Source organism: Anomaloglossus baeobatrachus, chromosome 1, assembly GCF_048569485.1.
Source record: "Anomaloglossus baeobatrachus isolate aAnoBae1 chromosome 1, aAnoBae1.hap1, whole genome shotgun sequence".
Taxonomy (NCBI): Eukaryota; Metazoa; Chordata; class Amphibia; order Anura; family Aromobatidae; genus Anomaloglossus; species Anomaloglossus baeobatrachus.
The window spans coordinates 762,045,970-762,061,558 of record NC_134353.1 but is presented as its reverse complement, the minus strand read 5'-3'; the positions used below and the strand labels follow the sequence as shown (position 1 = coordinate 762,061,558).

The window sequence follows — 15,589 nt, the reverse complement described above, 5'->3', positions numbered from 1 at the left end:
TTTGTTACTCCACTTCTCCCAAACGCGATGATGCCCTAGATGTTGTCAAAAACGACGATTTGGCTACACGGCAGGGCTGAGCAGGAAGGCCCGATTTTGATATTTTTTCGCACATACTTTGCTAGAATAGCTTACGGGTGACATTTGCTGAGGGATGACAAAAAAAAATCCATTGTAGAAAATACACCTCAATTTTTATATACCGCTGCAATTACTATTTTGTAACATCAACGCCACTTTCTATTTTTTTTTTTTTCTTCTTCTTCTTCTGGAGAATTGCAAACATGCCAGCCTAGTGCCTATACATTGTGCCCAGCTTGTTCTTCTGGCGACATGCACCCCCTAAATTTCTAATTAAGCTCTTTGACCTACAATAATGCCAAACATGTGGTCGTTTACTGCAGTTTAGGCACTCTGCGTCTCAGAAGGAGGGGGTGTTTGGATTTGAGAGCGCTGATTTCAATGGATTTCATTTGAGGGAGTGGGAGCTATGTTGCTTTTTCAGAGTCTTTCTTCTACCGATAATGTGGGAGCCCCCGATATTTCCAGTGACTGATAACGGACCTGATTGGGGGCTGGTTTTGTGTAGGATAAGATAAGGGGATTTATTTGATAACCCTTATTTCTTATTTTGTGCATCATGAGTTGAAGATTTTTGGGGTAATTTTTTGCGGTGTATATAGTCACTTTTTAAAAAGCTATTTATTCACATTTTTTTTTTAGATGCAGAATGAACAAAAAACAGCAAATCATTGATTTTTTTTATTTTTAAAGGTGTGTTTTTTTTTTTTTTTTTTTTTTTTTTTTTTTTTTTTTTTTTTAAAGCGCATTTCACCGTGCGGTTAAAAGTGATTAGACCAATTTATTCTTCAGATCAGTATGATTACAGCGATACCAGACTGATATAGATTTTTTTTTATGCTTTGCCACTTTTACACTCTCAAAACAATATTTTGTTTTTGCATCACCATATTCTTAACGCTGTAGTCAACATGATGAAAATGTGACATTTTTGGTGCTGTTAAAAACAAAAAAAAAAAAAATGACCATTTTATAGAGTGGGTTGTTCTGGATGCAGCAATATCCATTTTGTATGTTTTGTAGCCACTGAAAATGTTGCGTTTAGTGGCTAAACAGGTTTTTGTGATTTGTGTTTTGGGTTTTTTTTTCTTTTTTTCTTTACATGTTAAATTTCACTCATTGACTGTTCCTGTAATGGAATATAACAAGCCACCGAACCCAGGAGTCATCAGGTGACCCCCTCAGGGTACCGTGGCAAGGACCCGCACACGTGATTACGATTGTGGGTGGCCGATCTTACCACAGGGGGTGTTTTAACCCCCTCTTAACCTCTTTGATACCGCTGTCGCGATTGACAGCTTCTTTTAAGGGGTTAATCTGCCCCAATCGGTTCCAAAACCAGTTGGGGCTGATGCCCACTAGTGTCGGCTGTCGTGTACAGCGCTCACCTGCGGGATGGGTGGGCGGGTGTTATCCACTGATTGCTAGCTGTCGTTTTAAAATGTATTGGCTGTCGTTGGAGGTTAAAGGTCTCTAGAAATTTATTTATAACCACATATTTTATTTTTTTATTCCCCGGAACCTTTTTAAGCAACAACTGAGTAAATGTTTGTTTAATTTTTGTTGAAGCCTTTCTGACTGTCCCTCGATAGTTAATTTGAAGAATGAATCTACGTCTTGAGGAAAGAAGGTTTAATCATAATCACAGACGAGGATTCTTTACTGTACGAGCAGTGAGACTATGGAACTCTCTGCCGCATGATGTTGTAATGAATGATTCACTACTAACATTTAAGCAGAACCTGGATGCCTTTCTTGAAAAATGTAATATTACCAGTTATGTATATTAGATTTTATGACAGGGTATTGATCCAGGGAACTAGTCTGATTGCCGGATGTGGAGTCAGGAAGGACATTTTTTCCCCATTGTAACTTGTTTTCCACATTGGGGTTTTTTTGCCTTCCTCTGGATCAACATGTTAGCCTACGGGTTGAACTAGATGGACTTAGAGTCTCCCTTCAACCTTAAAAACTATGATACTATGAATCTTTGGGTGAAGACCATGATGTCTTATGTTGCCATGATTTGAAGCTGCTAGAGATGGGGAGACAGAAGGCGCAATAGGGTCTTACCCGGTGTTACCGTTAGGAAATAAAAAGAGGTACACTCACCTTATCGGGTTGTGCCATTCACAACTCCTTATAGCGCATGTGAGTGTCCGCGTGGTTCAAGCAGCGGCCCAGTGCAGGACGTAGTAAAATTAGTGCATAGAGGAAAACTGGTATATACCGCGCTAAAAAACCACTGGCATCAGGATAATGAAAATATTTTCTTTTTTATTTCAGCAATCCAACGCGTTTCGGAGACAAGGACCGTCTCCTTCAGGGAAAAAAGAAATCTTTCTTTTTTCCCTGAAGGAGACGGTCCTTGTCTCTGAAACGCGTTGGATTGCTGAAATAAAAAATAAAATATTTTCATTATCTTGATACCAGTGGTTTTTTAGTGCGGCATATACCCATTTTCCTCTATGCACTAATTTTACTATGTTGCCATGATGGGATAGGTTGCTTCCCTCCACCCACTAAAGTCTACTTTTTTACTCGTGCCTAGTGCAGGTTGGAGGGATAGAGGTGACAGCTCGCTTACGTGTAAGGCCTACTTTAGTGATTTCTTCTTTAATGACCTCTTTTAACCTCAGAACTATTCTTTACTGATGCTGTTTCTGCAAGTCTTTCACAGTGGCTCATAATTCTACATGTTACACACTTGCTTGTTAGGCTATGTGCCCACAGGACTCAGTACCCGTGGATTTTGCCGCGGAAAACCTGCGGATTTATCTGGATTTGCTAGATAAATCCGCAGGTTTTAGCAAGTATAGACACTCCCCATGTTATCCTATGGGACATGGGGAATTCTGTATCCATGCTGCGGTATGTGCAGCTGTGGATGTCCCGCAGCCGCACGTACCTGCATGTCAATTATTCCTGCGGACATCTCGGTCCTCCACTATGGAGATAGGTAAGTCGCACGAATGTCCGCAGGTTTACCACAGCTATTTTGCTGGAATCCTGCAGCTACGGATTTCGGGGATCAGCTGCGGGAAACCTGCGGATATATCCGCGGGTACATAGTCCCATGGGCACATAGCCTTAAGCTATGTGCACACATTGCAGATTTAGTTGCAGAAATTTCTGCATCTCCTGGCAGGGAAAGCGCTGCGGTTTTGCAGCGTTTTTCATGGTTTTTTTTCATTGCTTTCAATGGTGAAATCGCAGCCAAAAACACAGAAAGAATGGACATGCTGCAGATTTTTTCCTGCAACCAAATCTACAAGGAAAAAATTCTGAACCGGTGCAGGAGACGTCAGGATTCACTGACTTTGCCGATATAAGGATTTCTTAGCAGATTTGTGAAACATCTGCAAGCAAAAACACAATGTGTGCACACAGCCTTACATCGAGACCGATTTACATTGTGAACAATGTCTCCCTGCAGCAAACTAGAGTGAAGTTTCCCAAAGAAGCGGCTTGTCTGGAGTAATTTGTTTGGGCTCCTAGCTTGTCCTTCACTGTATGTACGGATCATAGTATTGGACGGATATGCAGTTATATTTAATTTCCTTTTTCCAGGTCATGGAAATGCAGATTAAAAAGCAGTTTCAGGACACATGCAAAGTGCAGACGAAGCAGTACAAGGCCCTGAAGAATCACCAGCTGGAGGTATCCCCAAAGTGTGAGCACAAGACAATACTCAAGTCCCTGAAGGACGAGCAGACACGCAAATTGGCCATCCTTGCTGAGCAGTATGAGCAAAGCATCAATGAAATGATGGCCTCCCAGGCGGTAAGCAAGTCTATAAATTGTTTTCATCTATTCAGATAAAGAGGTATTGACTTGATTCGCTAGTATAGTCACAGGTACTTGTCCTGTAATGATGCATTGTTGTACCGTATATTTAATTAGAAGGAAATTGACTAATAAAAAGCGTTGTGTTTTGTACTTGCTAGATCCCACCATTTATCACTTCTTGTATCATTGCTGGCAGTTTTGTTTGTGGATATGATCAGAAAAAAAAAAATCCACTTCAGTTCACAATGATCTTTTGGACCTGCAGTCATCAATACAAAGCAAAATTACCGAAAAAGCATTTTTCCTGCCTACTCAAACAATCATTATAAGGAGAGGGTTGTGTTGTGGCTCCTTAGGCCCCACATATTATTTGAGGGTCTAGGTCAGCCCATATGTTTTATTTAAACTATAGGGATCTGTGGATCTATTCCACTTCTGTGGACAACTGTGTAGACTTTGTTCTATCTTTCACTTTAGCAGCCGTGGTCCCGGAGTTTGCTCAGATAGGGACCAGGATTCATGCACAGGACACACACAACCTTTGTTATGTACAGGAGAGTGCAATGATATCCTTTTTTGCAACAATGCTACCAATTCTACAAGATGTTTTTGCCAGATTTGTGTTGTAAAACTCTTAGAGAACTAACCACCAGGATTTGATGTAAAGGCCATACAGTCACTAGGATGTTGAATCCAAGCATAACTGGTTTTTAAAGGGAACCTGTCAGCAGAAATTTTGCAATAAACCTAAAAGATTCCCCCTCTGCAGCTCCTGGGCTGCATTCTGGAAAGGTTCCTGTTGTTATTGTGCCCCCTTTGAGACCAAAATAAAGACTTTATAAAGTCTTACCTTTTTGTATGCAAATCTTTTTTTATGTACACGGGGGCGGGCTCTCTTGCGTCTGTTAGTCGCCCTACAGCCGCTTTACGCAGTCCCCCATCGCTCATTTCCATAACTGAGGACGCCGCCCAGTGCTCCAGAGGTCTCGTTCATGCGCCGTTCCACTCTCGCGGGACTGAGCACTGTGCACAGTGTGACCGCTGGTGACGTGATTGCGCAGGCGTGAGATTATGGGTGGCGCTGTGATTGTCATCAGCAAGTACCCGCCCATAATCTCGTGCCCGCGCTTTCCCCTCTGCCTTCACCATTCTGCGCAAGCGCTGGCCAGATGAACCCACGTCACCTCTTACCCATCTTTCCCTGGAGCAGGAAATAGATGGGAGCAGTATAACGGTGGAGGCAGAGTGAAAAGCGCGGGCACGAGATTATGGGTGGTTACTTGCTGATGACAATCACAGCGCCGCCCATAATCTCACGCCTGCGCAATCACGTCACCAGCAGTCACACTGCACAGTGCTCACTCCTGCGAGAGTGGAACTGGGCATGCGCGGGGACCTCGGGAGCACTGGGCGGCGTCCTCAGTAATGGAAATGAGCAATGGGGGACGGCGTAAAGCGGCAGGAGGGCGACTAACGGACGCAAGACAGCCCACCCCGTGTACATAAAAAAAGATTTGCATACAAAAAGATAAGACTTTATAAAGTATTTATTTTGGTCTCAAAGGGGGCACAATAACAGGAACCTTTCCAGAATGCAGCCCAGGAACTGTAGAGGGGGAATCTTTTAGGTTTATTGCAAAATTTCTGGTGACAGGTTCCGTTTAAAGATCGGATGGTTGGCTGCTGAAATATCTTTAATCAAAGTTGCAAAAATGCACAGCACCTTTGATTGTTGTATTCACCTGGGCGAGTCTTTGTGGATCAGGTCCTCACTGTATATTCCTCCTCCTGTTGCTTGTATTACATGCCCCTTTTTTCTTTTTTTAAATATTGCGCCACCCTGCTGTTAGCATCGTGTGCGCATTGCTACAGTAATTATGTCTTCACTAAGATAGCGCCGGAGTTCGCGATCTCCAGCACCATTTTATTGAAGACCCTGCGATGAAGACTGAGTGGCAGGGGTGTGTGAATGGATGTAATAAAACAAAATAAGTCTGTGCCAATGTCACTCATAGTCTTCTCCAGAGTGTCTTCAATAAAATGGCGCCGGGGATCGCAGTACACACATGCGCTGACTTAGACGTCATTTTAATGAAGACATCGTTACTGTGGTAATGTGCACGCCCAACAATGGCGGTGTGGTGCAATATTTAATTAAAGGGGCACACCATAGAAGATGCAGGAGGAGAAATTTAGAGCGAGGACCCAACCCACAAGTCTGCACATGGCAGTGCATTTTTGTTACTTTGATTTAAGATATTTCGGCAACCAAGCATCCGATCTTAATATAAGAAGTATGCCTGGATACAGCATCCTAGTGACAGTATGACGCTGCCTTTATTTCATATAGCAAGATCCTGCTCGTTTGTTCCCTTTAAGTTGCTCAACGTTTTCACGCAAGTCTTTGTTGGATCTACCAAGATGGACATAGCATGCGCAACAAATTCCAAAGTTATGACCTATAAGTGGCATAACTTACTCCAGAAATGTCCTTCACTCCATGGCCAGTCGCACGCCGGTTATAAAATGCGTCTAAATCATTAAAGGAGTTGTCCGACAAACTCCAAATTTTTTTATAAGCTAATCTGTGGTATATTGTCAAATAAAACACCCCTACATTATTTTTTTTTTTTTTTTTCTTTCTAACTTTTGTTCCTCTTGAATTATCCCTTTATTATCTGCACACACTTAGTTTACCTGCAGCTCAACCAAACTTGACATTTTCCTGTGCCAAACCTCAGTCAGAGCTGGCACCGCCCGGCCTCACTGTTCGGCCCCGCCCTCTGCCCGGCCATTGGCTGTCAGTATTCTGCCCCAGCACTGACCTCTCATTGCCCCAGCAAAGATGGGCACATTACTACATTATATGTGCGGTGGATGTGAGGAGATTATGCGGTCACAGATGAGATGTCACTGCTCTGTGTTTCCAATCATTGGTAGTACAGAGCAGTGATTCTGCTTCTCTCATCTGTTACAGCACAATCCCCTCACATCCACCGCACATATAATGTAGCAATGTGCCTATCCCTGTCCCCATACTATAGTAATGTGCCCATACTATAGTATTGTGCCCCATCTTATAGTAATGTGCCCCATCCTTCTGCCCATCCTGTAGTAATGGCCCCTTTTTTGCTCCTTTTGTAGCAATGCTCTGTCCTGTAGAATTGTCCCCTAACCTGCCATTCTTCACACATTCAAAAAAAAAAAACAAAACATAAATCCTCCTAATCGCTCCTCGGTGTCCTGCCATTTGCGGCCACAGCCCCCACCTTGCTGAACGGTGCCTGTGCAGGGGCCGTGCAGTCAGTGCTGTCAGGGACGCCTCTATATGCAGCTTCTCCACTGATCAGCTGCTGGCCTCTGATTGGCCGGCGGCTGATCATCGCTGTATACAGAAGCTCTGCAGGGCGCCCTGGAATCTCGCATCTGATATACAGTGCTGACTGCACGGCCCCAGCACAGGCCGTGTTCAGCAGGGGGGCCATTTGCCAGGGCAGGTACATGTCGTTGCCAGTGCAGCCCCTCGACTAGGCAGGCATAAGCTCCTGCACTTGTCGTCATGACTTCACAGGAAGCAGCAAAATCACGGTAGGAGTGGTCACATGACCTCTCTGAGCCGGGGGAGAGGGGCTGATAGCAGGGCAGGTAGGTAGTTACTATCTATTTACCTGCCCCAATGTAGCCCAATAGTGTAATGACAAGAAAAAGTCAAAATAAGTCGGATAACCCCTTTAAGGGGAATCTTCTCCAGCACACTTATTATCAAATCTTTTTGCACACTAGTCTAAATGAGTTATTTTTGTTTCTCTTTTTCTTCAAAAAAAGCATATATGTTTTATGAAGGAGATTTTCGTTTCACCTCATTCAAAGGCCCATAACAATTTGATTCTCTTTTCATTGACTGAGCTGTGTGAGGGCTTGTTCTGGATAGTATGTGTAGTTTATCATTGGGGACATTTTTGGGTACATGTAGCTTTTTGATCACTTATTATTGCCTTTTTTGTGAAGTGAAATAAGTCGTTTTGGCTGATGAACGGTGAGGTGATGGAAGGAGTCTTCTATATCTAACCATGGAATCTAAGGGTTTAAACTGCCAGAATCGGTGTGGTCTTTGATACTGCCAATTAGACTGGGGTTTTGGCTATTTAATACAGCTGGCACCTGTAAGTGATGGCATTGGCATAGGTGCCTGCACTGTAGTGGGTGGTATGGTTGCTCAAGGGAACTGCATAGTTCACGCAACATTCAATTGTGGCATAGGACGGGAAGGGACTCGATGAGACTAATAAGGCTATGTTCACACTAGAAAAATGATTTTTCTTAAATTTCTTAAGAGTGAAGGATTAGTGCACCTGCGTTTTTGCCGCGTTTTCGGTGCGTTTTTACCGCTGGTTGCTCCCTGCGTTATTGTGCCAATTATATATGACAAATAACGCAGTTAGCTGCAGAAAAGAAGTGACATGCTCATTCTTTTTCTTAAGAAAATCTACTGAAAGAATTTTCTTTTTCTTAAGAAAAAAACAACGCAGTGTGTGCACAGCTAATTTTTTCTGCCATAGGTTTTGCTGGGGAATGTCTGCAGAAAGGTTACAAGAATTTCTCAAGAAATTTCTGCAGCAAAAACGCACCAAAAACGCAGGTAAAAAACGCAGTGTGTGAACACAGCCTTAGTGTGTTCACACTGCAGTTGTATTGCGTGTTTTGTTGCAACGTTCACAAATGTGCTGTTGTTTGTAAAGCATTGGTAATAATAACTTCAATACAATCAGTGTGAATGTGGAAGGGCTAATGTACTCCGAGCAAAAATATAACCCCAACACTTTTGTTTTTGCTCCCTTTTTTCATACGTTAAACTTCGTCTTTTTCTTTGTACACAAAAGGCCTTTTTCTCTCAAATATTACTCACAAATTTGTCTAAATCTGTTAGCAAGCACTTTTCTTTTTTGGAGATAATCCATCCACCTAACAGGTGTGGCAGGATTATTGCACAGGTGTGCCTTAGTTTGGCCACAATAAAAGGCCACTCTAAAATGTGTAGTTTTAGGCTACATTCACATGACCATTCCATTTTTGCGGTCCGCAAAACGCAGTCCGTTTTTTTCACGGATGCATCTATGTGGCTTCCGTTCTGTACGGGCCATGTGCCTTCCATTTTTTTGCAGATCGCAAAACACGGAAGCAGCTACATAGATGGAGAGCTAGATATAGATAGAGGGATAGATAGATAAAGGGATAAATAGAGGAATGAATGAATGGAGGGAATAGATGAATGAATAGTTAAGAGACATATGTCCCACTCCCCAGCGTTTTGTAATCTTGCACCCTTTAGTGCCTTTCATGTGGCATTAAAGGGTGTTTAGCCTTGTATTTAGCCAAAAAATAAATAAATTTAAAAAAAAAAAATGACGTCGGGTCACCCTTATTTTTTGCAGCCAGCTCTGGTAAAGCAGAAGGCTGCAGCCTGCAGACCACAGCTGGCAGCTTCACTTTGGCTGGTGATCGTAAACAGAGGGCACCTCATGCTGTTATTTTAAATTAAATAAATGATTTAAAACAAAAAACGTGGTGTTACCCCCCCCCCCCCAAATTGGATCACCAGCCAAGGTAAAGTGGACAGCTGTGGTCTGACAATCTCAGACTAGGGAGGTCCGCGGTTCTTGGATCCTCCCTAGCCTAACAATAGCAGGCCACAGCTGCCCCTGAAGTGGCGCATCCATTAGATGTGCCAATCCTGGTGCTTTTCCCCAGTTCATCCCGATGCCCTGGTGCGGTGGCAAACTGGGTAATATATGGGGTTGATACCAGATGTGTAATGTCACCTGGCATCAAGCCCTGGGGTTACTGATGTCACGGCGTCTATCAGATACCAGACATCATAACCCAGTCAGTAATTAAAAAAACAAAATAAACGACAAACAAATTTTATTTGAAATAAAACTCCCCAACACATTCCCTCTTTCACCAATTTATTGAAAAGAAAAACATTCGGGTCCGGCGTAATCCAATAAGGGGGTCCCTAGTCAGTGAAGAACAGAATGTTCCCCATTGGCTGGGAGAGCAGTGCAGTAACCTGAGCTAACATCATGAGGTCAGCCCAGGTCACTGCAGGGCATGACCAGCGCTGACTTCAGGAGGTTAGCTAGAGGTACATTACCTGCGGTGATGGAAGCTGCTGCACTCCTGACATCAGCGCTGGTCACTGACTTCTATGCCCACCGCATTCTCAGATCACCTCTCGCGTGCGGCCCGTGACGTCTCGGAACGTGGCTGTCAATGACAAGCGCTGACGTCAGGAGTGCAGGATGTAATCACCGCACGTAATGAACTCTACTAACCTACTGATGACAACGCTTATCATCCCCCCGGCTGCTGGCATACTGCAGTGCGGGCAAATGCAGAGACACTGCAGTGCGAGCAGCCGCGGGACACAGACTGTACGGGCATCTGACAGAGGTCACACGGAAGTGCTTCCGTGTGGCTTCTGGAGATTTTCCGGGCCCATTGACTTGTATTGTGTCACGGTCCGTTATTACGGAACAGAATAGGACATGTTCCTTAATAACGGAACGGACATACGGCATCCGATGTGTGTGCATGAGTTCCTACAAAAAAAACACAAGTGCTACCGTGTGCCATCCGATCCTACACAAAAGACATTAAAAAGATGGTCCTGTCCGTGGGTCCGTAAAAAAAAAAAAAAAAAAAATAGGAACTGACCAGGACACATGGAACGGTCATGTGAATGAGCTCTTAGTGTTGTGGGTGATGAGGGGGGACAGAAAACCAGTCAGTATTTGGTGTAACCACCGTTTGCCTCACGCATTGCAACACATCTGCTTCACATAGAGATGAGCAGGTTGTTGATTGTGGCCCATAGAATGTTGGTCCACTCCTCTTCAATGGCTGCGCAAAGTTGCTGGATATTGTCTTCCTCAAAACTCGCAACATCTGTGGTATTGTGCTGTGTAATAAAACTGCACATTTTAAAGAGGTTTTTTTTATTGTGGCTATGCTAAGGCACACCTGTGCAATAATCCTCCTGTCTAATCAATATCTTCATATGCCACAACTGTGAGGTGGATGGATTATCTCAGCAAATGAGAAGTGCTCACTAACACAGATTTAGACAATAGTTTAGCGGAAAAGGCCTTTTGTACATGGAAAAAGTCTTAGATCTTGGAGTTCAGGTCATGAAAAATGGGAGCAAAAACAAAAGTGCTGGTTTATATTTTTGTTCAGTGTATGTGCAACAGTTGTATCACTCACTACCTTATGCGGTCAATTCTTTAATATTGGTATTTTTCTAATTGGGTGAAGTTAATTAAATGTGATATCCTGGTATGTACTAAACCTGCAGTTTGTGGACTCTATTTGTAATGTTACTCTTATATAGTTGCGCTTGGATGAGGCTCAAGAAGCAGAATGCCAGGCTCTACGGCAACAGCTTCAACAGGAGATGGAGCTGCTCAATGCCTACCAGAGCAAGATCAAGATGCAGACGGAGGCACAGCATGAGCGTGAACTGCAAAAGTTGGAACAAAGGGTGTCCCTTCGCAGAGCGCACCTGGAACAGAAGGTACAAATATTTTCTGCAGCTAAATTGGGATGTGTTGGTAGCTCCCTACTAATATCATATTTAGTATGTCTTACATAAGAAACTAAAGTCTACTCCTGCCGTTATTGGCATATTTTTTAAATTAAAAAATATATATATACTTTACAATACTTGTTACAGTGGAACAAGTGAGTCTATGCTCCCAATTTCCATATTTATTTCAGCCTTAGGGTACGTGTCCACGATCCGGGCACACTGCATTCTAGACGCAATGACATTCCACTTGCGCACTAGTGTTCTCTTCATGAGTATGCAGCTTCTGTGCTCACGATCAGGGTTCTGGATGCAGTGGATTTTCACTGTGTTCTCTCGTCGAGAACACTTGCGTTTTCGCAGGCATAAATTTGCATGCTGCGGCTCAGAAAGTCGCACTGCATGTCAGTTTACGTTGCAGAGAAAAAAAGCACAGTGGGCATAGGATTTCTATAAATTCCATCCACTGTGCTTCCACTGTAGAACGCAGCATTTTGGGTGCAGGGAAAACAAAAACTGCTATTCCTGATCATGGGCACATACCCCTAGAAAATCTGTAACAAACCTTAGACAGATGCCTATATGAGATACAAAATCCCTTTCACACATGGCAGAAAGAAAGCCCCGCACACACTTTAGGGCACATTGTGGATATCTAAATCTACGTGTGGCTGATTTCGTGCAGATTTTACTATTGGACTGGTAGTCCAGCTTCTCACTCGTTTGTGTGGGTGGTTCAGTTATGGAGGCAAGTAATCCAGCCCTAGCTGCCAATCTACTTATTGCGATGAGGGTATGGTCGCCAAGGATCAGTCACACCGCTATATAGCAGTGCTTCTTGACACCAATCCTTAAATTGGGGGTGGGGGAGAGAGGCGCTAGTGTGCCATTATTACAATTTCATTAACTCGAGATGGAAGGCATAGTCTTATGAGTGTTGGGTTCCTAAAGTAACTGACAAGGGACTCAACCATGAGTACAGGCGCTCTATGCATCATGGCGGGGCCAATCCGTTCAGTGCACCTTCCCATGTGTTTGTTTTTCCTCTATCTCCATCCCCTTTTCTTTGATTGACAGTTGTAGCTTTATAGAGCCAGTGAAGGGTAGAGATTGGTGATGAGCGAGCACTACCACGTTCGGGTGCTCAATACTCGTTAAGAACAGTTGGTTGCTCGGATGGGCGCGACTCGAGACCCTGAGTATAATGGAAGTCAATGGGAAAATCGAGCATTGACTTCCATTCTACTCAGGGGCTCGAGTCACTCCCATCCGAGGTTCAAACTGCTGGTTACGAGTACTGAGCACCCGAGCATGGTAGTGCTCACTCCTCACTAGTGGAGATAGATGGAAAACATGCAGGTCTGAGGCTGCACTGAGCGCCAGTATGTGGGATGAGCAGCCATTCTGTGCTGATCGAGACCCTTTAGGGTTCTAAAGTAGAAGGTGATATTAGAAGGAAATCTGATATTATTGAATGAGACATTTTCTAGGATATGAATATTCCAAGTGCATGCAGACATTTCTGCATTTGCCTCCTCTATGACCTCCTTTCTAACATGGTATTGATGAGGGTCCTGGCGAGGTGTAATGTGCTTTTAAGCATTGTGCTTTCATGTCCAGATAAAAGAAAAAGTACCTTTTTGACGTAAGACAGTGTGTGACCACGGAGGCTAATTTAGTCACTGGCTCTCATTTGGATCAGATATAAACCTATATAATATAAATCTTGGGTTCTTCTACCTGTATCTGTGTTTCCTATAACGCCTTGATAGATGCTGCTTGTAATAATGTGTTGTGCAGGGTAGGAGCCGTTGCGGCGCACGCAGGCATCCTCTAGTGAAGGATTTATATTAATATACATACTCTTTAAAATCTGCTACTCATCTTCACCAGCAATCCGGTGCTGGAAACTCCTAGCAACAGGTGATGTCATCACTGGGCTCGTCTGACTGGCTGAACGGATCCAGCCAATCGGCGAAGGCCAGAATTCCCAGCTCTGCCAAACAATGTGCTGTCGCTGCAGTTCATTGCAGCCATGACTTTGTCTGGTGCAGTACTTAGCATCCTTCTCCCCGGACCCCGAGATGTGTGGAGGAGAAATGAAGCCGTGTGCTTCAGTAGCGTACACATAATCCTCATGCAGCTCTGATCACTGAGGATGTGGTAGTGCAGAATGTCATACTTTATCATACATGGCAGAAAATAAAATAAAGCGACCTTCTGATGTATGTTTCCATAGCATGAATGGGCGGTTTCTTATTTCTTGTAGATTGAAGAAGAGTTGGCGGCCCTTCAGAAGGAGCGCAGCGAGAGGATCAAGCATTTATTTGAACGCCAAGAAAGAGAAATTGAAACCTTCGATATGGAAAGTTTACGGATGGGCTTTGGAAATCTGGTGACGTTAGAATATCCCAAGGAGGACTATAGATGAGAGAGGCCAGTTTTTGCCATTTAAATAAAAGAACAATAATATTATTAACAATGACAGCAAGGAGAACCTGCAAAACGTACATTCCCCATTTTAACGGGCGTGCTCTCTCTCTCTCTTCTCTCTCTCCTTCCCTTTCTCTCTTTCTCTCTCTTCCTCTCTCTGTCTCTATCTATCTCTGACGTCCGTCGGACACTAGTGCCTGTAATTCTTTTTACTCACCAGGGTGCCTCTGGGCAAATCTGAGCACGGAGCAAGCTCCCTGGCATACCTCTCAAGTGTCCCTGATTGTCACTCAAATTTTCAATCCATCAGAACATTGGTGCTTGTTATACAAACCGAAGATTCAAACAGCGGGAAGGAGTCTTGAAGTAACAGTTGTGTTTTGTGTCGAAACTCTTCCTTTATTCATAACCCCTTTTGTGGAAAGAGATAACTTGATTATTCAAAGTTTTGTCCATGATGTTCCTTGGGGAAGATGGTGAGCGGTATGTGCTTTTTATCTCAGTGTGAGGATTGAGAGGTATGTATTTCCGATGCCTCTAGCGGAGGGTTTGTGAGGGTTATGTGTCCATTAGCCTGTATTTGGACGAAGGCGAGAGGTGAGAGTCCCTGGTGTCTTTTGAGGGGTGAAAGCTATATGTTCACGGTTCCTCTGCTGGGACTCGCCTACGTGTCCTGCAGCACAGTGAGAAGTCCTACTTTGTGGAAGATGGCTGCCCACAATATCAATCGGTTTCATAACTCATGATGCACAACAGTTGTAAAAGTCTGTGATTAACCCCTTCAGCCCTGAGCCAGTTTAGTGGTGGTGATTTACGTAAGATCTGGTTATTATGACTTTTACCTTTTTAAGAGTGGGGGTCATTCTTGGCACTTTCAGAAGTTTGGTTACCAAGCAAACACCTCTTATGCTGGGTCGCTATCCGGTGAAGACAAACCTTCCAATCTTCGAAAGTGCCTCACACTTCAAACTACAACTCAGGGATGAAGAGATTAATTTATTGATGTTCAATAACACATTTGAGAGACTAGAGAGAAAAGAGGAGAAAACCATAATGACGAACCAACAAAAATGTGACTATCTGTTGGTTTCTACAAACTTTTTGTTCTGTTAAAGTACAAGCAAAAAAATATATACAGATATATATGTATGTGTATATATATCTGTGTATATACATGTATATTTATTATATACACAATTTAATACATACAAGAGAGAGAGAAGCATAAAACTGCAGCCTTAAGGTTACTGCTGCTGCGTTAAACATTGTTGTTTTTTTGGTATTTGTTCGTCAGGAATAAAAAAAGAAGAGATTTTATTAAACTATTGAGGTTTGATACATTTTACAGAAACCAATCATGTTGTATATATATATAGACATATTGTTGGGGAGGGGGGGGAGAAGCAGAACTGGGGTGGGGTTGTTTGGGCAGATGGGGTGGGTAGAATGTCTTGTGAAAATATATAATTTTTTTTTCTTTTTCTTTTTTTTTTTTGTTTCTTTTTTCATTTATTTTCTTTTTTCTTTCTTTTTTTTTTTTATATTATTTTGAAGACTTTTGCTGGCAGGAGCAGAAATTGACTTTGAATTTTCAATGCACTTTTGGCTCTAAATCAGCAGTACTTTCTACTCCAGTCCTGGTTTTCTTATATGTATATACCAGATATATTCTTTACTGACATAAGGCAGCTGGGAAAT

General features: G+C 43.1%; 1 protein-coding gene across 2 annotated transcripts in view; it reads left to right on the top strand.

Annotated features, from left to right (window-relative positions):
- TAOK3 (TAO kinase 3) overlaps nt 1-15,283 on the top strand; it is a 159,220-nt gene extending 143,937 nt beyond the window's left edge. For both annotated transcript variants that reach the window (XM_075324255.1, XM_075324247.1), the window contains 3 exons: nt 3,652-3,864; nt 11,264-11,446; nt 13,728-15,283. In XM_075324255.1, the coding sequence (XP_075180370.1) occupies nt 3,652-3,864; nt 11,264-11,446; nt 13,728-13,889 (558 nt within the window). In that variant the 3' untranslated portion in view covers nt 13,890-15,283. The remainder of the gene's footprint in view (nt 1-3,651; nt 3,865-11,263; nt 11,447-13,727) is intronic.
- The last annotated feature ends 306 nt before the right edge of the window (nt 15,284-15,589 follow it).